At 30.2% G+C, this 24,514-nt stretch overlaps 7 protein-coding genes and 1 long non-coding RNA gene across 22 annotated transcripts; 6 read left to right on the top strand and 2 right to left on the bottom strand.

Moving 5' to 3' along the window:
• Positions 1-14: 14 nt before the first annotated feature.
• LOC126874506 (translation initiation factor eIF-2B subunit gamma) lies at positions 15-3,820 on the top strand. 8 transcript variants are annotated; one of them, XM_050636678.1, is made up of 7 exons: positions 298-446; positions 1,048-1,255; positions 1,855-1,955; positions 2,116-2,801; positions 2,882-3,194; positions 3,296-3,525; positions 3,598-3,820. In XM_050636678.1, the coding sequence occupies exons 3-7, from the start codon at positions 1,935-1,937 to the stop codon at positions 3,752-3,754; spliced, it is 1,407 nt and encodes a 468-aa protein (XP_050492635.1). In that variant the 5' UTR covers positions 298-446; positions 1,048-1,255; positions 1,855-1,934; the 3' UTR covers positions 3,755-3,820. The 8 variants fall into 8 exon arrangements, with proteins under 8 accessions (XP_050492633.1, XP_050492635.1, XP_050492639.1 ...); XM_050636676.1 differs by lacking the exons at positions 1,048-1,255; positions 1,855-1,955 and adding an exon at positions 15-174 and having other exon boundaries at positions 256-446; XM_050636682.1 differs by lacking the exon at positions 1,048-1,255.
• Positions 3,821-3,958: 138 nt separating this feature from the next.
• Positions 3,959-5,078, top strand: LOC126874562 (60S ribosomal protein L37). Of its 2 annotated transcripts, none has more exons than XM_050636800.1 (4): positions 3,959-4,101; positions 4,557-4,692; positions 4,787-4,871; positions 4,955-5,078. In XM_050636800.1, exons 1-4 carry the CDS (start codon positions 4,099-4,101, stop codon positions 5,004-5,006), a joined length of 276 nt encoding a protein of 91 aa, XP_050492757.1. In that variant the 5' UTR covers positions 3,959-4,098; the 3' UTR covers positions 5,007-5,078. The 2 variants fall into 2 exon arrangements, with proteins under 2 accessions (XP_050492757.1, XP_050492758.1); XM_050636801.1 differs by lacking the exon at positions 3,959-4,101 and adding an exon at positions 4,108-4,404.
• Positions 5,079-5,882: 804 nt separating this feature from the next.
• LOC126874551 (mpv17-like protein 2) lies at positions 5,883-7,419 on the top strand. The gene is made up of 4 exons (XM_050636780.1): positions 5,883-6,211; positions 6,332-6,774; positions 6,919-7,044; positions 7,169-7,419. The coding sequence occupies exons 1-4, from the start codon at positions 6,187-6,189 to the stop codon at positions 7,184-7,186; spliced, it is 612 nt and encodes a 203-aa protein (XP_050492737.1). The 5' UTR covers positions 5,883-6,186; the 3' UTR covers positions 7,187-7,419.
• A 2,775-nt stretch (positions 7,420-10,194) lies between these two features.
• LOC126874549 (transmembrane emp24 domain-containing protein bai) lies at positions 10,195-12,357 on the bottom strand. The gene is made up of 5 exons (XM_050636777.1): positions 12,053-12,357; positions 11,728-11,872; positions 11,578-11,648; positions 10,798-10,924; positions 10,195-10,703 (listed from the first exon to the last, which is right to left on the bottom strand). The coding sequence occupies exons 1-5, from the start codon at positions 12,221-12,223 to the stop codon at positions 10,582-10,584; spliced, it is 636 nt and encodes a 211-aa protein (XP_050492734.1). The 5' UTR covers positions 12,224-12,357; the 3' UTR covers positions 10,195-10,581.
• Positions 12,358-12,511: 154 nt separating this feature from the next.
• LOC126874535 (spindle and kinetochore-associated protein 1-like) lies at positions 12,512-13,948 on the top strand. Of its 2 annotated transcripts, XM_050636755.1 has the most exons (5): positions 12,512-12,665; positions 12,737-12,845; positions 12,916-13,037; positions 13,123-13,579; positions 13,628-13,948. In XM_050636755.1, exons 2-5 carry the CDS (start codon positions 12,758-12,760, stop codon positions 13,801-13,803), a joined length of 843 nt encoding a protein of 280 aa, XP_050492712.1. In that variant the 5' UTR covers positions 12,512-12,665; positions 12,737-12,757; the 3' UTR covers positions 13,804-13,948. The 2 variants fall into 2 exon arrangements, with proteins under 2 accessions (XP_050492712.1, XP_050492714.1); XM_050636757.1 differs by having other exon boundaries at positions 12,512-12,845; positions 13,646-13,948.
• A 138-nt stretch (positions 13,949-14,086) lies between these two features.
• Positions 14,087-17,278, top strand: LOC126874490 (zinc finger protein 678-like). Its single transcript, XM_050636650.1, has 6 exons — positions 14,087-14,237; positions 14,686-14,984; positions 15,178-15,809; positions 15,873-16,166; positions 16,222-16,782; positions 16,843-17,278. Exons 2-6 carry the CDS (start codon positions 14,715-14,717, stop codon positions 17,276-17,278), a joined length of 2,193 nt encoding a protein of 730 aa, XP_050492607.1. The 5' UTR covers positions 14,087-14,237; positions 14,686-14,714.
• LOC126874571 (uncharacterized) lies at positions 16,129-18,047 on the bottom strand. Of its 2 annotated transcripts, XR_007692867.1 has the most exons (4): positions 17,940-18,047; positions 17,799-17,873; positions 16,334-16,592; positions 16,129-16,272 (listed from the first exon to the last, which is right to left on the bottom strand). It is a non-coding gene; the product is annotated as an uncharacterized LOC126874571 (long non-coding RNA). The 2 variants fall into 2 exon arrangements; XR_007692866.1 differs by having other exon boundaries at positions 17,799-17,946.
• On the top strand, positions 17,663-23,640 carry LOC126874488 (aftiphilin). Of its 5 annotated transcripts, none has more exons than XM_050636642.1 (8): positions 17,663-17,811; positions 18,251-18,367; positions 18,532-19,775; positions 19,841-20,053; positions 20,118-20,264; positions 20,504-20,564; positions 20,779-20,907; positions 21,046-23,640. In XM_050636642.1, exons 2-8 carry the CDS (start codon positions 18,265-18,267, stop codon positions 21,633-21,635), a joined length of 2,487 nt encoding a protein of 828 aa, XP_050492599.1. In that variant the 5' UTR covers positions 17,663-17,811; positions 18,251-18,264; the 3' UTR covers positions 21,636-23,640. The 5 variants fall into 5 exon arrangements, with proteins under 5 accessions (XP_050492599.1, XP_050492595.1, XP_050492598.1 ...); XM_050636638.1 differs by having other exon boundaries at positions 20,109-20,264; XM_050636641.1 differs by having other exon boundaries at positions 18,223-18,367; positions 20,109-20,264.
• The last annotated feature ends 874 nt before the right edge of the window (positions 23,641-24,514 follow it).

Below are 24,514 nucleotides of genomic sequence, written 5' to 3'. Positions count from 1 at the left end.
ATGACATTTCTTTATTATTTTCAAAAAATTAATTTAAATATAAAGCATTTATAAAGAGTATATTACTATTTATGGTATAAGTTTACTCAAGTATTTCTTATTACTGAACTAAATATCCACTTAATAAATAACCTCCAGTATCACTGGTTAAAATATCAGGATGTGTTCTATCTGGTAATACTTGATACGATCGCAGGAAATTGGAGAAAAGTTTTAAATTAATAACATTTTGCTTTTGTTTCAATGTCATGTAAGTCTCCAGTAATGGTTCTCGATGCACATGATAAATTACAAATGGTCTAGATGGTCCTAGAAAAGGTAGAAGAGCTATAACAATGTTCAAAGGATGTTCTCTTGCTATGATGGCCAATCCCCGAGCTTTAGAACCATTAACAAGATCCACTGCTTCTTGTGTTTTTGGTAACCACTTTGGTTTCTTTACAGGAGTAAGTTTTGCAGATTTACATTTATCACTTTCATTTCGTTTGCGTTTTAAACTACCATTTGTGCTATGTTTAACATCTTTATTTAATTCATTAACAATATCTGAATTTGCCTCTTTCATATCTGTGCTATGCTTAGTCTTATCATTTGATTCATTGTTACCTAAATTTTTCTCTTTTTCATCTATACTATGTTTGATCTCATCATTTGATTCATTGTCATCTAAATTTTTCTCTTTCATACCTATGCTATGCTTGATCTCATCATTTAATTCATTATTATCTAAAGTTTCCTCTTTCATACCTATTTCTTCTTCTACTTGTGGAAGTTGTTTATTTACATGATTCTCATCATTTTTATTTTTTACTTTTTTTACCTTATTTATATCATCATTATAAGCTTTTTTAGAAATTTTATCCAACACTGCACTTGCACCCTGGTAATACAGTCTCAAGAAGCCGTAGATATTGACATTAAGTAACCTGTCTGATTGTTCTTTAGGAAAATTCATAGCATTAATAAGTGCAACCTGAGGCTCATTTCCAGGGTGCAAATTAATCAAATGTCCCTTTGTATTCGAACCAATTCTATTTAACATTGCAGCTGCTGGCAAACCGTGTGATCCACTGTCATACAATATGTATAAACCATCTGATTGAACGTCACTGTATGACAATAACTGTGCCAAAGAGTCCATTCTTAAATTTCCAATTTTGTTATGATCTAGCTTAAAATATATATCGTGCAATAAATTTATACTGGGTTTCCATATTGTTATATATCGGAGATACTTCTGTTCCTTTTTTTTCAGGTACTTTTCCTGAGAGTATTCAGTCCTCTCTAAGAAAGATTTATTGTTCTCAATTAAACTGCCCACTATTTCTTTACCGCTTTTGCCAGATTCTTGAAGCTGAAGTATTTGTTCCTTGGAAAGCTTCTGTGATGTACCGTCATCAATAATAGAACGATTATCACTACCACTTGGTAGTTCACTTAATAAATCATTCAATGACTCTGTTTCTACTACTTCTTTTAAAGAATATGTTCGCTTCTCTCCTCTTACTTGTACCATCTCAAAGGTAGTCCAAAATGGTTTTCCAATAATCTCTTGCATCTGTACTGCATCTTTCCCCAACATTAAAGTACCATTCATAGTTACTTTATAAATCTTTTTAAAGTTTAACTTTTTTATTATTACATACTTTCCTACGGTAATTATATCGTCTTCATTTCCACACATATTTATTAATCTAACTGATTTCTCTCGAGATACACGTTTTCTCTAGATTTGATAACTCTGCTATAGGTTAGGAATGCTATAATTAATACTTCAATATAAATTTATGTAAATTTTATATAATATATTTCATGATATTCTATTTTTGTCAAATTTTATCATTTCTATTTTAGAATACTGGAAATACTTGAGATACAACTTGATCTAACCTAAATGCAGCGGCGTTAAATAATCAACATATCATTGATGACACATGCATCATCTGTCACTAGAGGTTATTAAAGTCACACTGAGAAGAAAATATTAATAATTTCATTCTTTTTCTTTATTGTATGTTTTATCATGTATTATTATAAAATAAGTAACCTTTAGTTTTAGTATACAACAAATTTGTTTCCCTTTATAGTAATTTAATATATATTATTAATTATTAGGTAAACAGAATGTTACCTTATAAAGAGTTCCAAGCAGTTGTACTTGCTGCTGGAGGAGGTTCCCGTATGACTGAGCTTACTCGAAGTCAATATAAATGTTTGTTGCCAATTGGAAATGTACCAATGCTCTGGTATCCTCTTCAATTATTAGAACGTGTTGGTTTTAAGGAAGCTATCGTTATTATATCTGAATATATGGAACGCAATGTTTCCTTAGCCCTAAGTGACTTGAATCTCAAAATTAAAACAGATATCGTTGCTGTGAAAAATGCAGAAGATTTGGGAACTGCAGATTCTATCAGACTTATTCACGAAAAAATTCACACAGATTTTTTGGTCATATCTTGTGACTTGATTACAGATGTGGACATATGTGAAATTTTGAATCTTTATCGAAAACATAATGCTAGTATCACAGCATTAATGTTGCCTGTTCCTAAAATACCAGATGACTTTGTAACACCTGGTCCAAAAAACAAACAGAAGCCTGAAACTGATTTGATTGGCATTTGCAATGAGACTGGCCGATTAATTTTCTTGGCCTCAGCCTCAGACTTTGAGGACACAATAAAAATTTCACAAACATTCCTTCAGAAACATCCAAGTTTTACTATGCATTCAAAATTAATGGATTCTCATTTATATGTCATTAACAAATGGGTTTTAAATTTCCTAGTACAGAATAAGTAAGTAGAATTTCACAAAAAAAGCTTTTAACAATCTAATTTATAAATTTTCTTACTGAATTAACTTTTGCTTTTTATAGAAATTTTACTACACTGAAAGGTGAACTTCTTCCATATATTGTTAGGAAACAATTTTCAAAACCTTCCAAACAATGTACAGATGATAAAAATGCTTCTGTAGTACAAATGAATTTGAAGGATGATATCTATTATTTCGCGGTTGAGAAACCACTCGACGAATTAATCAGAAAAATGTCAGCATACAATGATCATGGCACTGATTTAGAAGATGCTTACCATGGGGATATAATACGATGTTATGCTCATATTAGTAATGGGAAATTTGGTTTGAGGACAAATACCATACAAATGTATCACCTTGCTAATACAAAGGTGAAAATGAACGACATTTATTTTAATTAATAGTTTTAAACATTAAATTAATAGCATCAATAGAGATATAAGAATATATTGTAGAATATAATATATTTTAGATATCAGAATGGTGGAATAACGATAATGGTGGACAGTCTCCTGTACCAATTATTGCTCCTACAGCAACAATACGTAGCACACAAATGCAAGATTGTTATGTGGACAATAATGTTCTTATTGAAGAAAAAACATCTCTTAAACACACTCATATTGGGCCAAATGTAACCATTGAATCAAAGACTAGAATATCACAGAGCGTTTTAATGGAATCTGCAAATGTCAAACAACGGTTTATATTTAAAATAATTAAACTTTATGTTCATAGAAGGAATAGTTATAATTTATAAATCATTTGTTGCAGATGCGTAATACAGAATTGCATATTAGGTAGTGGTTGTGTTATTGAAGAGGGTAGTGAATTGAAGGACTGTATAGTTGGTTACAAACACATTGTACCATCTGGAAGTCAATATTCTCGCGATGTTCTGACTGATGCAAATGACCTGATAGTAATTTAATTATTCGCAAATATATTAAATACATTAGTCATTAAAATAATAAATATATTTGTCTTTATAAAGTTAGTATATTATCATTAATTCGAATTAACCTTATTTCTTAAAAAGAAAGTAAAATAATACAAATATGTATGCTTTTTTAATACAATATATATCGTAGATCCAAATTGTATCAAGTTAATCATACACAATAAATATATAGAAATAAAAAAATTGTTTGTGTGGCGTAAAATTAATATTCAAATGAGAACCACTGTGTGTTTGAATAAAGGACCGTGTGGAAAAGGACCGTGTGGAATCGAAACACATACAACTTTCTTTCTTATACTGTTCCTTCGTGCAAAATGGTAAGCGTGTACTCGCATCTCTCAAATCTGAATATTCTAAAACGATCATAAAAGTTATTTTCTTGCAAAATATTTCAAGCCTTTTTAAATTATATTTAAAAATATTAAAAAGTTATAGTTTTGATGTAAATGTGTCGTATCAGTATATTATTAATGTGAATAAACGATGATTGAGGTTATGTGACAAATGTTTGTGACTCGTCACCAGATTTCAAACTAATCTCTCGACTGAAATCTTGGTTATAGCACCTATTGCAAATACTTTATTGCTTTAAATAAATTTATTGTAGAGGTATAATTATGGTACGACAATTTCTGAAATATATTAATATTTTTACGCACCAATTGAGGTTATGTTTATTAAAAGTTTATGAAACCTAACCCAAATGACAAAATACTTTTAGTATTTAGTATTTTAATGATTTTGTAATTAACAATTTTATTAATTTTTACAGACGAAAGGTACATCGAGCTTTGGTAAGCGGCGAAATAAGACACATACATTGTGCAGACGTTGTGGTCGTAGTTCGTACCATATCCAAAAATCACAATGTGCACAGTGTGGATATCCTCAGAGAAAAATGCGATCATGTAATATTTTACTTTATATTCACAATAAATTCTAGTAGTTATATTTCAGAACATTATTCATAAGTTGCCCAAAAAATTTTGAACTTTGTTATAGATAATTGGTCCATAAAAGCTAAAAGGAGAAAGACTACGGGAACCGGCCGCATGCGTTATTTAAAAATTGTCCGTCGTAAATTCAAGTAAGTATAAACGTAAAATAAATAGCAAATAAGAATGGTTGATTTCGAATAATGAAAAAACAACTCTTCTCTATTTTTTCTAGGAATGGATTTAGGGAAGGTTTGCCAAAACCTAAATCAGTTCAGACTAAATAATCTTAACTTTTATCATTGTATTATATATCTATAAAATTTTGACTTATAATAAATGTCTTAAAAAGTCTAAAAGCCTATTGTATATTATGTACGTCAATATCAATTCCATTTTAATTAAATAGTTAATTAATCAATTAGTTTTTAAGTAAAAGTAGTTGAGATTTAAGCCTTTAAGCAACTATAGTAAATAACAGATCATCATAATAGTCGTATTTTCACTGGCTGAACTTCATTTTAGATTAGATTTATCTTCAGTTTTCGTGACTTTTGTTATAGTATATAATAGTTTATATGAGTGACATGAATATGAGTAGAATTCAAAAATACTAATTTTAAAGTGTCTAGGTCATTATTTAACAAGTTATGTGTATATAAAATTCATACATAGTACACAAATAAATTACTTAGACTTTTTTTTCATCCACTACTGTAAGTTGTAAATAAACCGTGCATATTCATGGAAAATTATATTTTTATGAATATAATTTAAGAAATGGATATATTTTTGCATATTGTATGCACTCTTTACATTTTTTAATTTCCTATAAATGCATAAAAATCTACAGTGTAGTGAAAAGATATGTATGCCCAGATTGTATAATATGCATAAACTTCTATATGCACAACTTTTAAAAAAATGATTATCGCGCCTTAAAACTAATATTTTTGGACTTTTGGTAAAAAATTATCATATGTTATCAAAGAGAAATCACAAATTTGGCGTGGCCCAAAATTAAGTTAGTTTTTTTTGCCAAACAAGGATTATGGAAAGATTAATGTTTAAACAAGTAGAAAATGCTGAACGGTGGGGTTGTAGATCTACCGCGCAGACGCGGCGCAACTTTCGATTGCATTCCATCTTATAATAACCGCGGTTTCGCAAATTTATATTCAGTAATGCGCAGATTTATATTACAAAGCGGTAACTTATATCTGTTTTGAAAATCTATGTAAAAGGTATTCGCTTTTTAGTTAGTCGGAACCGGTATGTTATTGGGTCACGTTCGACAACACTTTCGTCTTCACAAGCATCGAAAAATTAAAATCTCTATGATTATCTAATAGTAAAAAAAGAATTTTAAATAAAATACAGAAGAAAGAAATCTAATATACAAATATTTAAAAAATCAGGCTAATAATAAAAAGTAATTATCTAATAGACTTTAAGTTCAGTACGCAAATGACCGTGTGGAAAAAATTGTTTGGTAAGTACGAATATTTTATATATTTAAATTTTCAAATTTTTGTACAATCTTGATAAATATTAATGAATTTTCAAGTAACTTCAAATTATAGCAATTTATAATCATTAATACAAATTTTAGGCAAGTATCTTTTAGTGACCAACACTGTGAGTTGTGGTTTGATGATGGCGGCAGGGGACGTTCTCCAACAACGCAATGAATATTTGAGAAAGCATAAATGTTTACCTACTAGAACATACGTTATGGCAGCGTCCCCACATGCAGAACAAAAATTTTATAACTCAAAAGATTCTGACAAATATATGCACGATTATGTGAGGACTAAAAACATGGCTATTGTGGGTCTACTTCAAGGTCCTTTTCATCACTGGTTCTACATGATTTTGGATAGGGTAGTTCCCGGGAAAACTGTACTCTCCGTTATCAAAAAGACCTGTCTAGATCAAAGTATAGCCAGTCCAACTTGTCTAGGAATATTTTTTATTGGTCTTGGTCTTTTAGAACACCGCACTATGGAGGAGATTCGCGAGGAAATGAAACTGAAATTGTACGATACGTGGAAGGTACATATATTATATATATGTATATATATACATATACATACACACACTTCGCTTTCCCGAACTATTATTACATTTCCTTCATGGCACATTCAAGTTATATATGTATTATAACTGTAATTTCCTTTTTATTCTATTTATGTTCAGGTTGACTGTTGCTTTTGGCCTCCAACACAGTGCATTAATTTCTTATTCGTACCCCTACACTATAGGGTGCTCTATATCAATTTTATGACAATGATCTATGACATTTTTCTATCATACATTAAATATGTAAGTTTCGATCACATGTTTAATTTTCGTACAAACCTCTTGATTAACTTTCTAACAAAATGTATTAAATTCATCTTTATTATTATATAATTTATTAATGTATTTATTACTTCTTCTATTGCAGGACGCGCAGTATGAGTGATAAACATCTCAGAGCTAGTCTGTTGTACAGATTATAAATAATTATAATTTTTTTGCATGATTATCCATAACTTGCAATATATATATTATTTTATAATATATATATATATATATTTTTTTAAATATATGTTACCACCGAATAATACAAAAAGTATCATATAGAATGTATAATACTCGACACGAAAGGAATGTTATTGAAAATAAAGAAACATTTGTTTTTGTATAAAAAGAAAAGTATCGTTTATAATTTCAAAATCCTATTATAGCTTATTAGTTGAAATTAGATGATAATTTTAAGCACGTGCTAATATTTATCAACAGTTGGCAACGAATGGAAACTAAACAAATTAACTATAGTTAAACATACCTAAAACATTCCAACGCTTATTTAACTTAATGCACTTATTTAATCATCGAGATTCACACTGGCGTCGAAAGTTTCGAAATTTTCGATCTCTTAAGTCCGAATGATGTTTATCACTATTTATCGATGTGCAATCGTCTGATGCATCTTGGAGAAATTCTTATTCCATTTCCTTATCGTCCGTTACAACAGTCCATCGGATGCAACATATTTATTAGAGTGACAGCTTTTGTTTGTCATTTGGCGACAATGGGATTACAAAACATCTTCTAAGCCGTCGGTCGCCAGCGAGCAAACAGCGATCATTCGCGTGTAAATATAAATAATAAACCGAGCTAACAACAAACAAGACAGCCAGATAGATATCGATGCATTTACAAAAATTCTATGACAATAAAAATAAGTATTAAAGGGTAAAGAATTTTCTCTGGAGACAATTCTTGTATCTAAATCTTAACTGAAACAATAATAAACCGTTTCACTTTGCTGTACAGATTTCATATTCGTTTATTTCTTCTATGATTTGCATTAGTTTTAGCCAAATTTCTAGTTAATTACACGAATAGAATAATATTTAAAAATTATATAAAATATTTTCAGTAATAAAACTATTGATCCAGCGCGATAAAATTTTCGAGGATTTGCATAATAATAGTCTAGTTTAATTAGAATCGAAATATGATTGATGATGATAACGATTCAATCAACTGCGAAAATTATATCTTTTGTAATAAAAATTGCGTTAATATCGTTTGTTTACTGTTTCCTGATTAGCTTCTAAACAGATTTACTAGTCTACGTTAACAAAAATTAGTGATCATGTTTATTTTTACATAAAAAAACAAATACGAAAATAGATGTAATGTTTTTTCAAATAACTATATCTGTATCTATATTTCACAGTTATAGTAAAAATATAAAAACAGATAACAAAATGGTATCAAAATATTTGTATAAGTAATGAAAGTTGAATAAATATTCGTTTACGAGTTAACCATGGTTAGATTGTTTGCGAAATGGAGGGAGGTCCAAAACTCGTGCAGTGCCAAGCAGCATTAAAGCTGGAAAAATTTCGCAAAATTTTTATTATCAGACATAAATTACAATTTATATTGGCTCGTGAAAGTATTTGAATACTCACAGAAAACTTTTATGAATATATTATATAATATATTCTGAAATTTCATTAGCACTGTAACGAGTCATGAGTCACGATTATTGTGATTACATGTACGTATTGGTAAAATTTGGAACAAATCTAAAAATGTATATTTTAGGAAGTAGATATATGTGTGAGTGTGTGTGTACGTAGCGGTGCGGACGGCGCAAGGTCAAAAATGAAAACTATTGTGAAACCGTTATCGTCGCGAAAAAGCCCAGGAAGAAAGAGTAACATCAGAGCCGGCTCATCACAACGACGGCTAATCCCCGGCGAGGAAGTTTGAACGCGTAATCGTTATGCTGATCAATCGGTATATACGTACGCCGGAATAAACAGGCGAGCCGCAGAATAGACATTTTTAAATTAAAAAATCGAGAAAAAGTCGTTATATTGTTAGTAGTATATCTTGTATATATTATTTTAAAAAGTTGAGTCCACAGCAAAGTTATTTTCACTTTCTGCTCTCTCAACCTATATACCCTAACGTTCCTTGATCTTAGAATATAGAGACGACAAGATATTTATTGCACTGATTTATTGCCAGCATATACTCCCAAAGATCATCAAAATGACCTATATTATTATTATATCTGCATGGTCTCTTTAGTGAGATCATCATTAGCATTAATCATATGTTTAAGACTATTATTCTTGTTGTACATTCAGCTATAAATTAGTTAAATTTTTATAATATATGTTCTGTAAATTCTTCATACATTTTCAGATTGGTTCCAACTTTTACTCATATAATCACAATAATCTTAGATTTAAAATTTTCTGTGCTAGGTGTACCAATACTTTCATGAGCCTTGTATATTTAACATTGATAAATTTGAAAATATACATTTTCGTCGAAAATATCCTAACCTCAAAAGTTTGTTTACCGGCCAAATTTATTTCATTCGAAATTGAATGAAGTTTGTAGAAATAATAAAAAATACTATTTCAGACTAATCTAATTGTTAAAAAATATCCAATAACGACTTAATTCTTAACTAAAATATACAGTTTATTTACATAGATATATCGAAACATGTGATACGTGAAAATACTTTAAAAATTAAATATAGAAAAATGTAGAAACAAATTGATAAGTTACCGCTTCCCATTGTGTACATTGTCGTTTTTCCAGTCCATTTCTGGAATTTTTTTGAATGATATGCAACATATAAGCCGGAACCAATAAGACCGCAGCCACTGAAAATTCTACAGCCCAAACAATCACGGTTTCTATTGCTAATCATGCCCTTTACAGTAGATGTTTCCTGCATTTTTCACTTTATAATAATATAATATAAAATTTCTAAACTATATACGAAGGAACTTTTTTCTAAACAATCAGTTTACGACGATTTTATGTAGGTTATGTTTAAATTACCATGTTCACAATAAATCGAAATAAATCGAACTTTGATTCAAATTTTTGAAATAATATACTGGAATATTATATTATAGCTTATATTTAAGTAATAAAGATTAAGAATGTATATTAAACTTTTATTATAGGTTAATAAATAAAATACAGTTTAAAATTTGTCTTTTACCAAGATCGATAATAAATTAAATATAACCTATAAAATATATTATCTTTTTTATAATCCCTCTTTCATAAACTTGTATTACAATACAGTAAGTTAATAATTTTAAAGGCACATATAATTTACTAAATTATTTTTACAATTATTTGATTATTACTTTATTTATTTTTTATTCAAATTTGAGTATACAAAACTTAAGTGAGTCAATTTTCCCACAATTTTATAACGATAGTAGTTTTTAATCGTTTACTGAAGAACAAAAAATAAATAAAATTTTGGAAAGTGTAAAAATTGTAAGAATTTTGACAAATTCCATTATTTCAATGTGCTAATTATTCTATGAGCTTCTTCGCTTTGAAGAAACGTCTTAAGTAAAGGACTTGCCAGATTGAAAGAACCAAAAGCCAGCACATGGAAAATATACTGAAATAAAGTACGCGTGTGTTCGTTGCCTCTGAAAATTTTAAGAAAGGTAATTAAATGCTTTTTTAATTCTGCCAAAGGGTTTAACAAAAAAGATATTTAGTTATTTTTATATCTTGTAGTACCATTTGTGTCTCTCATTTCTTCTTCATTTTTCCGCATTCGAGCAAAATCTTGGACAATAGCTTCGGATAAATCTTCCAGACGTTTTAATTCAACTTCAGAAGGTTTAAGCTTTGCTGCTTCACCAATCTTAAATAAAAGTAGTTAATTAGTTAATTGTTATTTCATACTGTCAAATTCCAGATTTAGAATTAATTAAACTCAAAATTCAAACACAATTTAATATAAAATATAAGTCTATGTCTAGGAAACTCAAATCTGTGCTCATACTCCATTAAAAATAAAATTGGGTTTTATTAAAATATTATGAAGTAACTTTTTTTCTAAACAAAATTTTTCAGATATTGTGCTAACTAATTCATGCTAAAACCCATGCCATTAAAAGCCATATGGGTGGTCACTAATAAAATCAATATTGCTACATTACCAACTGTGTGCCCATACAAGCCACATATAAAACAAAGAAAAGATAGGAAATATTGTAAGTTTATCCTTGAAACTTTTGCTAAAGGTGATAGATATTGACAATCCATAGAATATATTACGAAATATTATATTTTTTATACAATATTTCATATTATGTAAAAGAAAAGGGGAGAAAATATAATTTCCTTTTGTAAATTGAAAATTAGGGTAAAATTAAGGATTGTCAATTCCTATGAAATATTCAATATATACTTTATCAAGAATGAAACAGAATTGTTACATAAGAATAATTTAAAAATCAAATTGATGAAAACAATTTGATGTATCTATATATTAAAATCATTCAAAGAACTTACTCCTTCATAATTCTTTGCTTCAATTCCACGTTTTGTTATTAAATGAATCTCTTGCTTAATCTGTTTGATATCTAAAACACATTTTTAAGTTTAGGTAATGAAATATAAAGAAACATTATGTATTTTAGAATTATGTATCTGTATACATACTGCCCGAAAAAGATGGTTGTATGGCATGTGCCATAAAGCAAATTTCAAATGTATCATATGTCTCTGTGACAAATGAGAATTTCAACATCTTCCCATGGGGAATATCATCTTTTTTCGATAGAATATCTCCTTTTGAATCTCTTATCTATAAAATTACGAAAAGTTATTAAATTGTTCAATTCTTGTTGTAGTTTGATATCTAAAAATTGAAAAACAACTCAATTCTCCATATGTGAGTTAAGAGAAGTTAACCTAATATAACCTCAACATAATCTCTGTATACAATATACACTTAAAAAAATATGATAGAAAATTGGTGATTTACAATGTATTCGGTTTTAACAGCTGGTGTCACAGAGACTTCATATTCCCCAGCAACCAAAACATTTGCTTGAACTTCCTCCTTTAAGCACTTGAAAGCATTCGGCTCAAGGTAAAATCTGATACCGTGTGCATACGCGAGTAACGTTACGAAAATATATATTACACCTCGCATTTTTCAAGGAATTTCATTAAACTGTATTGAATAATCTCGAAGAAAAATATCTCTTAAGAATACTTGAAATTAACAGTAACCCATCAACATACTGATGAGTTGGCAGCCATTAGGTATTTTGGATTAATCACGTGATATGATAGAAAACAAGAACATGGCGTACATTCATAAAAATTCAAAATTTAATTAATTAGTATATAAGAATCATACAATAATCAATCCTATTAAGAATCATTAACTCTTTATATAGCATTAGTTTCTTAATTTAAAGCTTCAAATACAGTTTTAAAGCGACCTACAACTGACAAAGAAGAACGGCTAATTGTGGGTTACCTTAAGTTTTTAAACCGACGCCGACAAGCGCGCCATTTGTAAACTACGCCGAATTGAATTTGAAGTTTATAAACGGTGATAGAAAAGTGACCGTTATTTGTAATAACAGGTAATACCTAACAAATTATATCTATTCTCCCAAGTTATTCCATAAACAATTGCTTTTTAACAATTTACTAGTTACAAAGCATATATATTAAAATGTCAACCTCTTACACACTGGAAGAAATTTTGGAAAGACAATGTGAAAAATTGCAAGATCTTGAAATTGCAACGATATTTGTTAAAAGTAAGGTTAAATTTGTATTCTTTAATTTAATATCTTATATTACAATATTTATATTTAATTTTATGTCCAGGCAAAGATGCAATGAAAGAAGAACTTCTTAAAATGCGTACAGCAATCTTGCAGAAATGTAATGATATAGAAATCATGAGGCAAAAATTGGATGAAATAAAGAAGCAGAATAATGAATGTAGAGTATGTTTTATAATTTTTTATATTTTTACACATTTTGCGTTTAAATAAGTTTTAATTAGAAATCTAAAAATAAAATTAATTCTAGGAATTAATGTTACATATCAAAGCTGTGAATAAAAAAATCAATCACATGAAAAAAAATATTCCATCTGAGTTGATTCATGATTATTATGAAACTCAAAATTCCTTATCATTAAGAAGCATGCCGGGAGAGGAATTCACACCAGTACATACAGTAATAAGTGACAATAGAGAAAAACAAGAGACTCCAATGATAGACTGTAAAAAAGTATTATTTAACGAACCTGAAGTTTGTCTTATGATATCTTTGATAGACACGGATGAGTTCAATAAAATCCCAAAGTACATTATTGGGAGACAATCTTTAGAAACAGTCAATAATTTTATAAATACCATCAATCAAATATTAAAAGCAAAATATATGTTTTTATCATTGGGGAAAGCTCATGCTAGAAAACAAGGCGATTTGAATCTTTATTTACACTATAAAAAACAGGAAATGGACATCTGTAATGATAATAGTAAGTTTTCTATTTTATATAACTGAAGTACATATTTTATTATTACAGGTAAAAATTGTGTTTCAGAATATGTATACTTTTTCACTGGTGAAGATTATGAAAGACAAACGAAATCCAAATTAGACAAACTCAAATTAAATCTAATGATAGTTCTACGACATTGCAAAAGATTAAGGGAGCACAGGATAAAAAATGATGTCCGATATGTAATATTACCAAAATAATAATTAAGTTATAATTATAAATCAGGATATTGTGTAATAAATGAATGTTTTATTGTACAGAAAGAGTAAAAATGTAATTTAGCAATTATGCATCTATTAGTTGTATTAATTGATACTATTGTAAAATATATTTTCTACTATCCCATTTCTTATACTTATTTTGTCTTTAAAATTTAATATCAAGGTTTTACTCAAATTAATTTGATTAAAAATTTATAATTGAGATATCAAATGATGACAAATAAGTTTCTAACGTTCTTAAACTGCGAAAATTTTTTAAGATTCGCATTTGTTTCGGTCGTCGTGGGAGCGTGTTTACCAGAAACACTCAACTCATAAAGATTAGACTCCCTGTCGAATTGTTTCGACGAAACGAAGACACAAGTTTAGTTTGCCATGAAAGAATTCTTCCCTTTTCATTTCCAAGGAACGAGGTAATCTGCTCTGAAATAATTTCGATCGTACGCTCCACTTGTGGAGATAAGATAGTCTAAAACTATCATTTTTTTTTGTAATATTTAATAGTAACCTTACCGTATAACAATAATTTATTTCAACTAAGAAATTACACATCAATTTAACAATTTAATAGTAAAAAATGCATATTCAAAAAATCTCAACTTAATGATTAATATATTGAAAAAAGATAATATATAATTAATGTTATGAGAATAATTTTTCAAATATTATATGTAAAATTTAAAAGATTGTAAATAATAAAATATTTTTCATTTAATGCGAAAGCGCGTGAAAATAATTATCGCTATATAGGATATTTCTCAAGAATTAAACAGTTCGAGCGAAAATTCATGATTATGTAACTTTTTATTTATCGTATATCTTTTTTCTTTAAAATATAATCGATTAATGTTAAAATTTTAGATAAAAAGAATTCGTAGATTTCTTCCAACATGAATAGCGGAAGAATGGAGTCGATTAGCACATTAAGCGAGCATGAAGATGATTTTGATGAATTCGAAGGATCAATTATTTGGTCCCAGGAGGAACCATTTTCCTCGAATGAAATTTTAGAATTAGCTCCAGATCCCGATAAACAAAATCGATTAAAATCTTTATGTCGTTTATGTGCTGGAGAAACTTTACATCCGATTTACATCTATTCCGAATTTGGTGAATCTTTGAAACTTTTGCATAAAATAAACACATGTTTAAGTGTTAAGGTAATTATTTGTTGAATTTTTTACTCCTTAGTACACTAATTTTATGTAAATATATAATTACTAAAATGAAAACATTAAGATCACTTATAGATAAATGAAACAGAATTTAAATTTTTTTTGTTGCTATGCATACGAATTTTTCTATAATAATTAAATTTTTAAATATGATCATTAAATATGAACTTTTTCATAGGTAAAGAAAACTGATCCTCTCCCCAAACAACTTTGTCCAACATGTGTTGAAAAGATTACTTGGTGCAATGAATTTGATGTTCAATGTATCAGAGCTGAGGAAACTCTTCTTGAAATTTTAAAGCAAAACCATTCTTTCAATAATGCTAGAAATGATGTTCAAGAAAATTCTCAGGGGAATATTGATTCTTGTCCATTGTGTGTTGAAGGACGGATGAGAATTTATAAAGAAGATAAAGAGAGTAGAAAAGATGTTGAACTGTACGATAGCGATATTGTTCTTGAGAGTAGTGATGAGGAACAAATTCCTAATGAAATTAATATTGAACAGAATGAGGAACCAGAAAACGAATCTATAACTTTGTTCTGTTTGGGTACCAAGCAGAAATATCTGAAATGCGGAGCTTGTATGAATTTGTATCATACAAAAGAGACTCTTGATGAGCATAAATGCAAACCTAATTTACAATGTACTTCCAAACCTTACAAGTGTGATATATGCTTTGCAACTTTCACGTTTGAAGAACGATTGCAGTTTCATCAACATTTTCATAAAGATGCAAAAGCGTTGTATTGCGAAATTTGCAAAATTACGTTTGGGAAGGAATTAAAATTGTTTTATCATTACAAGAGGTATTACCTAGAAAAATTATTATAGAAAAATTTAAGTAATATATTCATTTATTTTATTTGCAGATATCATTGTAAAGATGGTAGAGTATCCTGCTTACAATGTGGAAAACTATTTGAAAATCAAGAAGGATTAAAAAAACATATATGTGTGGATGGAAAAACAAGACCTCATGTATGCGAAGTTTGTTCCAAGGGGTTCTGTGATGGATACACTTTGAAACGCCATGTGGTAACTCACCTTCCAGAAAAGCCATACAAATGTCCAGAATGTTCAAAAAGTTTCACACAAAAATCAAGACTGAATAAACACATTGCTGGGCACAGCATCATTTTGGAAAACAGTCAAACTATTTGGAGGTAGTATATTTGTTTTTGTATCATTCTTCAGTAATCAACAAGTTATGTTTTATAGGTGTATTCGTTGCGGTGAAGTCTTTGGAAGTTGCGATTCCACAGATGAACACTGCAAAAAACATGAGGAGAAAATTAGTCTTATAGAAGAGATGCAAGTATTGAAATTGTACCATTGTGAATTCTGTAGCAGCCACTTTGCAGATATGGATCACTTAAAAACTCACAGAGAATCTCACGTTATTGAGAAACCATACTCTTGCAACCATTGTAACTCTACATTCAAATCTTTCGCAGAGGCTGTTCTTCACTGGAAAGAGCACCCAAGAATATTCAAAGTGCTAGTAGTATTTTTATGTGAGATTTGTGACAGAGATGTTAAGGAACTATCTTTGCTTTATAAACATAAGCAGAAGAGACACCAACCAGTGCCTAGAAGATCAGAGAAGAGCAAAGAGAAGTTCATTTGTGAACTCTGTGGAAGTATTTTTGTGACTATAGAAGATTTTCAAGAACATGGAAAGTACAGATGCTCCAAATTCCCATGTGATATTTGTGGTAGTCTTTTACCAACTGCAAATTCTCTAAATGCTCATAAAAGAAGACATAGTGGACTAAGACCGTACGTATATTAAGTTATATTAATATTTTATAATTTTTATGATTTTTTATTCTTATATAGATATGTTTGCAATATCTGTGGTAAAAGCTACACTCAATCCAGTCATATGTGGACCCACAAAAGGTTCCACATGGGTGTAAAACCCTATGCCTGTGAATATTGTGATCAGAGATTCACAATAAAGCCAGATTTGGCAGACCACACTAGGAAAAAACATACAAGGGAAAGACCATTCAAATGTGATGTTTGCAACAAAGCTTTCTTAACTGGTTCTGTCTTCTACCAACATAGGCTAATACACAGAGGGGATCGTAGATACAAGTGCCACTATTGTGAAAAAGCATTCACCAGAACAGAAGCTTTAAACAACCACATAAAGATTCACACTGGTGAAAAACCACATGCATGTGATGTTTGTGGAAGATGCTTCAGACAAAAAGGAGACATGAGAAAACACAGGCGAACACAACATATTGCTAAACAAGACACAAAATAGGTTAAGCTAAATATAATTATTAAATACTCTCATATAAACACTTTATGATAATCTTTTGTTGTAATGAATTATTTTCAAAGGTTATGTTGTGATTAATAAAATGTAAATAAAATTTTTATGATGGTAATGCTTTATAAATTATATTTAAAAAAAAAATTATGAATTATGCATATCAATTACTTTTAAGAATCTTTGTTCTTTTAAGGTTATGTAAATATTGGATGGATAAGAAAGGAATATCGTAAAAGGAAAGAAAAAGAATGATTGATATTGTAAAGTGATTTAAATTTGTATTCCTTTAAAATTAGGCGCGATAAGAAGCGCGAACAGGTGCGCAGATGCAACACGTATAGAACAGGTGATACGACCGATGTCTCGTGATTCGTACCACTGAACCTTGCGACTATAACAAGTGCAATTGTTACTGATAAAGATTGCACACGTATGAGGTTTGATTTCGTTACAATAGAAATGATGACGAACTACAGATAAAAATCATTTCGTAAGGTGCTCCACGTACCTGACACTCCTTTGTAAGTCTATGTTCGATCACTTTTTAATTTCAATTATAACGTTCACCGATCTTGTTTTCGACCTACATACCATAATAAAATAATATATAACGATCAATTAAAACTCAATCGATGCTCCTTCTAATTACCTTATTCAATATTTTCTGTCATCTTTAATGACACGTACCTAACCTAATTCAATTTGACATATGCGTATCATCACAATGAAAATTAAAATTTTGTATTTTTCAAAGGGCTTTTATTACTTTTCAAATAAAATTATAAAAAATGTTGACGGTAAATGTTTTTATTTTGATAGCATAAGTAGAGCAAGAAATATTGAATTTCACTTGATGAATTATATTAAGAAATAGACATAAATATTTTATATAAGTAGCAAAAAGTTTATACAATAATAGTTTTATTCTTCAGTCACAAGAAGACAAACATCATTTTTCAGAAGTTCCATGAAGAATGGCATTTCCTCCGCTAGTTAGTTCTACGCCTCCTCCTTTAGACAATCTAGGGGACTCTGAGGAAGATGAGTTTGGAGATTTTACTACTGGAGGCATAGATGGTAATTACAACATTTTTTACAAAAATATATAATATATAATAAAATTATACAATATGATATTATAAAAATATATAATGTAATATAAATATATAATATATATAATGTATAATATAAATATATAATGTTATATATATTTCTATTATATATCAACATTTATATTCTAGAATTATCTGTATCATCAGATTCACCGCATAAGCTTGTAACTCCAGTCCAAACACCTTTAACATCTCAACATACTTCACCGAGAGTAAATGGTATTTCAGAAATTCTAGAAAATTCTCAAATAAATGTTGGTCCAAAACCGAATATTACAGAGGACCTTTTAATACTTGAGAAAATAAATGATACTGTAAATGATATTAAATTCGGGACAGAAGTTGAGAAGTTGGATGAAATCATAGGAAATGATAGCAAAAAGAACCTGGGAAACGTGAACAATAATAATAAAGAAATTATTGTAGAGAGAGGGGTTTCTAATGGAGTTAATTTAACCAGCGAAAGCAATAGCTTTGAAGGAAACGAGGGGGAAGCTAATCATTTAGAAGATATAGAACCTTTAAGTCTAGATCTAGGAGATCCGACCGCCGCTCCTGACACGGTACAGTCATTAAACGATGCTTTTTACGATTATGAACAGTTCGAAGATTCACAAAATTGGATTTCCAGTAGCAATACATCTACAGATATTTCGAAAGTAGATTGCTTTAAAATTCAAGACTCTGGAGTCACGTCCAATAATGTAAACAGTTTAAACAAAGACTTCAATGGAGAAAATAAAGAAGATTCGAATTTGGATTCAGAAGATACCATTGTAAAGTCGAAATTAGAAGATAAATCTGTAGAAAATCTAAATGTATCTATTAAAGAAGATGACTTTTCATTTGAAGCTGACGGTTTGGAATTTGTAAATGTTAAAAATTCAGTATTTTGTAGTCCTATTGAAAATGAGTTGAGCATTAATAACTCAAGTAAGGAGTTTTTTTTAAAAGATCAAATGGAACATGAAATTGTCACAGATCTTCAGTTTTCTGAGATTGAAGATGACCACTACTCTGCAGCACTGCCAGATATTTCCAAGTGTCCGAGCGAAGAATTTAGCGACTTCAAGTATGATTCTATGTTGGAAACTTCAATTGCCACACTTCAGCCAGAGTTTCCTGACTGTTCCACGGAATCGAGAGAGAACAAAGAAAAAATGCTAGTTCAAGATGACGATTTTGGTGATTTTACAAATTTCTCTGAGCATACGCAATTCGAGAAACTGGATGAAACAAATGTACCTGATAAAAAAAACGAGGAAGATGATTTTGGAGATTTCAATGATTTCGAAACAGCATTCGAGCAGCCTTCAGTAGAACAGTCGCAAATTAGTTTAAAAGAGTCAATTTGTCGAATAGAAAATAAAAGCGTGAGTTTTTTTTATATTTATCTTCTTTGAATTAACTACTAGAAACTTGCATAAATTTTCTTTAGGCTGCTAACAAAATAGAGGACATAATAACTACTATGTTTTCAATGGACTCTGAGCAATGTGAAATTGAGATACAGCCATTGATAAGTGAAGTGGACGAAGTCTGGCAAAGTATTAAAAATGTTGAGGAAACGAATGCTTTGACGTACCAATGGACAAACAGTTCCAGCAACAATGTATTGCTAAACTCTCTTGGTATTGATTCTCGTAATATCGTGAGTAACATTTGCTTGTATAGAATGGTACAATCGATCGAAGATTAAATTTAAGAACTCGCAGTTATTCGGGCCGAGATGGAACCCGAATGTTCCAAGATTTGCTGCGAATCTTGGCTTTACTCCGTTAGAGCCAATCAAAGCCACAACTGATCCTCAACCAGTTGCTTTATCGAATATCAGCAAATCCCAAGCTTCAACTAATTCAGAAGTAAGTTTTTAAATACAATACTCTTCGGATAAGCTATTACATTTTTCCCCAGTTAAGATTTCATGGAATCTTGTTATTGGTGACAATTAGAAGTAGTAAACTTCCAATTAGGTTTTCATAAAATTATTATTAAATAGTTTCTGAAATTCTTTTGATTATTTAAATATTATTCTACTAATAATTAATAATATTGCACACAGTATATTTGATCATAATTAATATTGACATAATTTTATTAGGAAGTACCTGCTGCTCAATTCGATTGGAATAGTTCTGGGCTTGTTAATCCCTTAGAAGCTAGTAAGTATTCAGACCAATGTATGTTCATGTTATAATTTCATTAGTTTTATTTTGCTACCACAATATCAGATATTCTTTAATAAACAAATAAAGAAGTACCTCACATTTTAGTGTAAAAATATGTAATTGCTTTATTCACTTTGCATTTGCAATTATGTTTTGTATAAAGTGTGCTAATTACTGGGAATATTCTTTGATAAATCGTGTAATCTAGGTGGTGGGTTATCTGCTCTTCTACCTCTGGACTTTTTGTGTCCCTTCGATCCTCTACTAACATCCCACAACTCCACCAATTCTGAATCCTATCGTCGACCAAGTAGCGCAAGGAATCCTATTAATCATCGTAAGTCTTAGGCTTGTATTTGTATAGCCAGAACACACAGACACATTAGATTGTTTTCCTGCATGCTTCTACTCTATCGTAATACACATCTATATTCAAAATCACCGCTTTCAAATGAAATCTTTTACAAAACAACAGATATCCCAGAAGTAAATGTAAATCGGGAACGATGCAATTCAGTGTCAAAAGTGGAGACGATAAATTCTCTGGAGAATGATATCACGAAGTCACAGAATACGAAACGTTCACAATCTTCGAAAATGATCGAACCTTTGCCTGTTCCACGTGCACCAGAATGGAAGAGGAAAACTGATCTCGACTCAGGACATAAACAGAAGAGCACAAGTATTCAAAGAGGCATTCCAATGGAGAAACAATGTCTACCAACAGAAAAGCAGTTTCTATCAATTGATAAACAGTACACGAGCGAAAAACAATTCGTGTCGGTTGAGAGATCGTTTCCGTCAAGTGACAAACAGTATTCATCAGCGGAGAAATCGACGACGGGAGACGTTTACCGTGGCAAGCCTATGACCAAGAGATCCGGATCCGAGCATGTAGTAATGGACAGATTCGGTCGGGTAATGCCGATTCAGCCAGAAACAGCGAGGATATTGAACCGTTTACCGGATCTTTCGTTTCTCAGCGCTAGAACTCTGATGCTTGATCGGGAACACAAACAGCTCGCCTGCGAAATGGGTGTTATAAGTCGTAAAATGCCTGGCTGAGTAACGTCGGTCTGAGCGCGAGTTTGAAAGGTCACAACATTCGATAGATCTCACTCTGTCCCGTGGACAAATTGATGAGACGTAGAAACCAAGGAGAAAAGACGTTCCGCTAACCTTTCAAACCCGCGCTTGGGCCGACCTTTGATCCTAACCTATATTTTCCCCCTGAGAAAAGAAGAAAAAAAAGCACTGACTGATAAAGTATTCTGTATTCTTTATTCAGGAAGGTAAAAAAGAGATATGGGATATGCGAGACGATGGATGTTTATTTTCCGTTCATAGAAAGGAGCTATTCCACAATACAGTTTTTCTATCATTTTTGCATGATAAAATGGCGGTGTAGAACCTTATTACTTTGTTCACGAAATGGAGTCATAATATTTTATCATTTAAGATGTGATCATTTCCAGATCTCTAGATACTTCCGAGTATTAGTAACGAAAACATCACTCATAGTATGTAATACACAGCTTTTGTACGTTATTTCTTTTAACTCAGGTATGGATATTTCTTGACCTTTCTCCTTGCTTCTTTATTTTTTGCTCTCAGATGTGGACCAATATATGTATACTTTAAAATAGCTTGTAAAATATGATTAGGCAGTATGATTATACATATAGTATGATTAAATTTAAATTTCTGATATTTCTAACCATATCTGTTTTAGATAATAAAAGAACTCTTGCATTGATATATGGTGGAGTTCTTATTAGAGATAATTCATATTTCTGTTTCCAACTTTGCTTTTTAATTATGGTATAGTTTGTTGATATAATATGTGTTGCTAATTAGTTATTTACGTGCTTGTGAGCTTGGTAAGCAGTATGTACTTAATCTTTTATACGTACTGACTCTGTTCCGTGAACAGGTGCAAAAGTAAGTAAGTTAGTGGTGCAGCCAGAAATTGTTAATGGAGGCATACGACGATGTCAGAAGTTAGTTTCATGGTTAATCAAGAAAGAAATTATTATTTTGAGAAAAAATATTTTTCAATTTTGTGTTCAATTATGCCTCTGTAAAAATTATACTTTATATACGCATTTTTATTTCGTAAAGCATATTAAAAATATACGTATTCTTTATCCATGTGAAAAGAGGATAATATGTGAATATAACGAACGAAGAATTAACCGAACTATTAACAATTGTTATTTCAGTGAAGTTTGTACTACCTGACCGCACCACAGTTACAGATAGTTAGTGATATCGAATATTCGATACTCGAGTTAAGACTTACTACCAATACTACGTTCAGAGGGAATTGTCATGAACATACTTGGCGTTCAAAAGTGACTTAACAAATAATAACAATAAGATATCGTAGGTGAATATAAAAGTATTCGTGAGAAACTTAATAGGGGGTGCTTATACCTTTGACATTTGATAACTATTATTTTTCGTAGACTGAATGTTCGTACTATAGTATAATGATTTAAAGCCCAACTAGGTATTCTATTATTAGCAAGGAGAGGATTAATCTTGAGTGGAAGATTTGAAAGGAATTGAGGCGATTATGGGCGATTTATATAATAGATATATTATATATTTTATTTATAATCCTATTATCAAAGAAAATGTCCAAGGTGTTAAGCAAATGGTATATTCTAATTGTAAAAATGTTAAAATGTTAAAACGTTATTAATTTTATCTAATTGTGTTTTAATATTATATCATAGGTATTATAATTACTCTGTCATAAGTATTTATTATCTAATTACATTTGTTTTATGTTCTGTGCACACAGTTAATTTGTTAAATTAATATATGAAAAAATATGGTGATATGGTGATATTTACAATCTTTTGTTTTTTAATAATCGCTTCTGTAATCATTCAGTGTTGCTGAAAATCTTCTACGCAAGAACAATGTTCTCTTATATACAGGATAGATCAGAGGGAAAGCCTGTGTCATTGAATTGGTACTAGTCTTAAAACTTACACATAGAATATAGAAATACTTTACTCTTATTTCTACTGTGTCAATAAAAACTCTTATTTTTATTTTATTAGCCGTATTGAATCAATACCAAATATTCTATTAACCACTGTTTGAAAATGATGCTAACATAAATATGTGTACTCACACATGTTACTTTAAAGTGCATATACACACATTCATGGCTCAAGGGGCACCTATATAGTATAGAATATAATAGATTCTTTTCTTTTTTTTTGTTCTATGAAAAGTTCAGGAAAATTACTAATTTGCCAGTGGAATCATGCCCATCGTTATACACGTCAGGCGTAGTCGTGCGCCGACTGGTACGGACAGGTACCAAATGCCACAAGGTCACGACTCGTGTGCCCGCATACATGAAGGAAGAGAGTTAACGCGAGAAGAAGAGAGAAACCTTTTATTGTGCGGCTCACTGTTGCGCCGGCAAGGTGCGCAACCAATGAACAGCAAAATAACAGGTGAAAGAACATATACGTCGCACTATGAGAGATGTGTGCTCTTAGCAGGAATGAATTTTTATGAACTCGCATTCAAAGAGTAGCTTAAACAAATACTTGCAACATACATTATCCAAAAAGAACTACTGAAGAATACGACAAAATAAATATAATATGGAAGATGTACTCAAAATTACTGATTACTTTCCCAGTAATGATTGGTCTCACTACTAGTTGCAACAGTCAGAATTGCTAGTGTATTACTAGTTAGCCAGGAATATTTTTTTATAAGAGGCTGGTGCCATAATATATGAAGAAGATAAATTTGAAGTTATATATAGAATATTTAAACTGGATATTGCCACAATTAGGTTAAGACTCTGGACAGAGTAAAAGTCATGAATCAGGTTGAATTAAAAATTTGCTAAGGTCACGTTAATGTGCATTCTAACACATTTTGTGCTATGTAGGTTACCTGGATGACAA

Source organism: Bombus huntii, chromosome 16, assembly GCF_024542735.1.
Source record: "Bombus huntii isolate Logan2020A chromosome 16, iyBomHunt1.1, whole genome shotgun sequence".
Classification (NCBI taxonomy): domain Eukaryota; kingdom Metazoa; phylum Arthropoda; class Insecta; order Hymenoptera; family Apidae; genus Bombus; species Bombus huntii.
Note: the sequence above shows the minus strand (reverse complement) of the source record. Positions and strands in the feature narration are given on the sequence as shown.

What these genes read in the sequence shown, in the direction of transcription:
- LOC126874549 (XM_050636777.1), bottom strand. Translation starts at nt 12,223, where the DNA reads ATGCGAGGTGTAATATATATTTTCGTAACGTTACTCGCGTATGCACAC. An exon ending in CTGTTAAAACCGAATACATT is followed by an intron (nt 11,873 to 12,052) that starts GTAAATCACCAA and finishes GTAATTTTATAG; the next exon opens with ATAAGAGATTCAAAAGGAGA. An exon ending in ACAACCATCTTTTTCGGGCA is followed by an intron (nt 11,649 to 11,727) that starts GTATGTATACAG and finishes AATGTGTTTTAG; the next exon opens with ATATCAAACAGATTAAGCAA.
- LOC126874506 (XM_050636676.1), top strand. Translation starts at nt 336, where the DNA reads ATGTTCAAAGGATGTTCTCTTGCTATGATGGCCAATCCCCGAGCTTTA. An exon ending in ACTTTGGTTTCTTTACAGGA is followed by an intron (nt 447 to 2,115) that starts GTAAGTTTTGCA and finishes ATTAATTATTAG; the next exon opens with GTAAACAGAATGTTACCTTA. An exon ending in TCTGCAAATGTCAAACAACG is followed by an intron (nt 3,526 to 3,597) that starts GTTTATATTTAA and finishes CATTTGTTGCAG; the next exon opens with ATGCGTAATACAGAATTGCA.
- LOC126874490 (XM_050636650.1), top strand. Translation starts at nt 14,715, where the DNA reads ATGAATAGCGGAAGAATGGAGTCGATTAGCACATTAAGCGAGCATGAA. An exon ending in ACACATGTTTAAGTGTTAAG is followed by an intron (nt 14,985 to 15,177) that starts GTAATTATTTGT and finishes ACTTTTTCATAG; the next exon opens with GTAAAGAAAACTGATCCTCT. An exon ending in AACAGTCAAACTATTTGGAG is followed by an intron (nt 16,167 to 16,221) that starts GTAGTATATTTG and finishes TATGTTTTATAG; the next exon opens with GTGTATTCGTTGCGGTGAAG.
- LOC126874562 (XM_050636800.1), top strand. An exon ending in TCAGAGAAAAATGCGATCAT is followed by an intron (nt 4,693 to 4,786) that starts GTAATATTTTAC and finishes ACTTTGTTATAG; the next exon opens with ATAATTGGTCCATAAAAGCT. An exon ending in ATTGTCCGTCGTAAATTCAA is followed by an intron (nt 4,872 to 4,954) that starts GTAAGTATAAAC and finishes TATTTTTTCTAG; the next exon opens with GAATGGATTTAGGGAAGGTT.
- LOC126874551 (XM_050636780.1), top strand. Translation starts at nt 6,187, where the DNA reads ATGACCGTGTGGAAAAAATTGTTTG. An exon ending in CGTGTGGAAAAAATTGTTTG is followed by an intron (nt 6,212 to 6,331) that starts GTAAGTACGAAT and finishes TACAAATTTTAG; the next exon opens with GCAAGTATCTTTTAGTGACC. An exon ending in AATTGTACGATACGTGGAAG is followed by an intron (nt 6,775 to 6,918) that starts GTACATATATTA and finishes ATTTATGTTCAG; the next exon opens with GTTGACTGTTGCTTTTGGCC.
- LOC126874488 (XM_050636638.1), top strand. Translation starts at nt 18,265, where the DNA reads ATGGCATTTCCTCCGCTAGTTAGTTCTACGCCTCCTCCTTTAGACAAT. An exon ending in GTCGAATAGAAAATAAAAGC is followed by an intron (nt 19,776 to 19,840) that starts GTGAGTTTTTTT and finishes AATTTTCTTTAG; the next exon opens with GCTGCTAACAAAATAGAGGA. An exon ending in AAGCTTCAACTAATTCAGAA is followed by an intron (nt 20,265 to 20,503) that starts GTAAGTTTTTAA and finishes TAATTTTATTAG; the next exon opens with GAAGTACCTGCTGCTCAATT.
- LOC126874535 (XM_050636755.1), top strand. Translation starts at nt 12,758, where the DNA reads ATGTCAACCTCTTACACACTGGAAGAAATTTTGGAAAGACAATGTGAA. An exon ending in TGCAACGATATTTGTTAAAA is followed by an intron (nt 12,846 to 12,915) that starts GTAAGGTTAAAT and finishes TTTTATGTCCAG; the next exon opens with GCAAAGATGCAATGAAAGAA. An exon ending in GGACATCTGTAATGATAATA is followed by an intron (nt 13,580 to 13,627) that starts GTAAGTTTTCTA and finishes TTATTATTACAG; the next exon opens with GTAAAAATTGTGTTTCAGAA.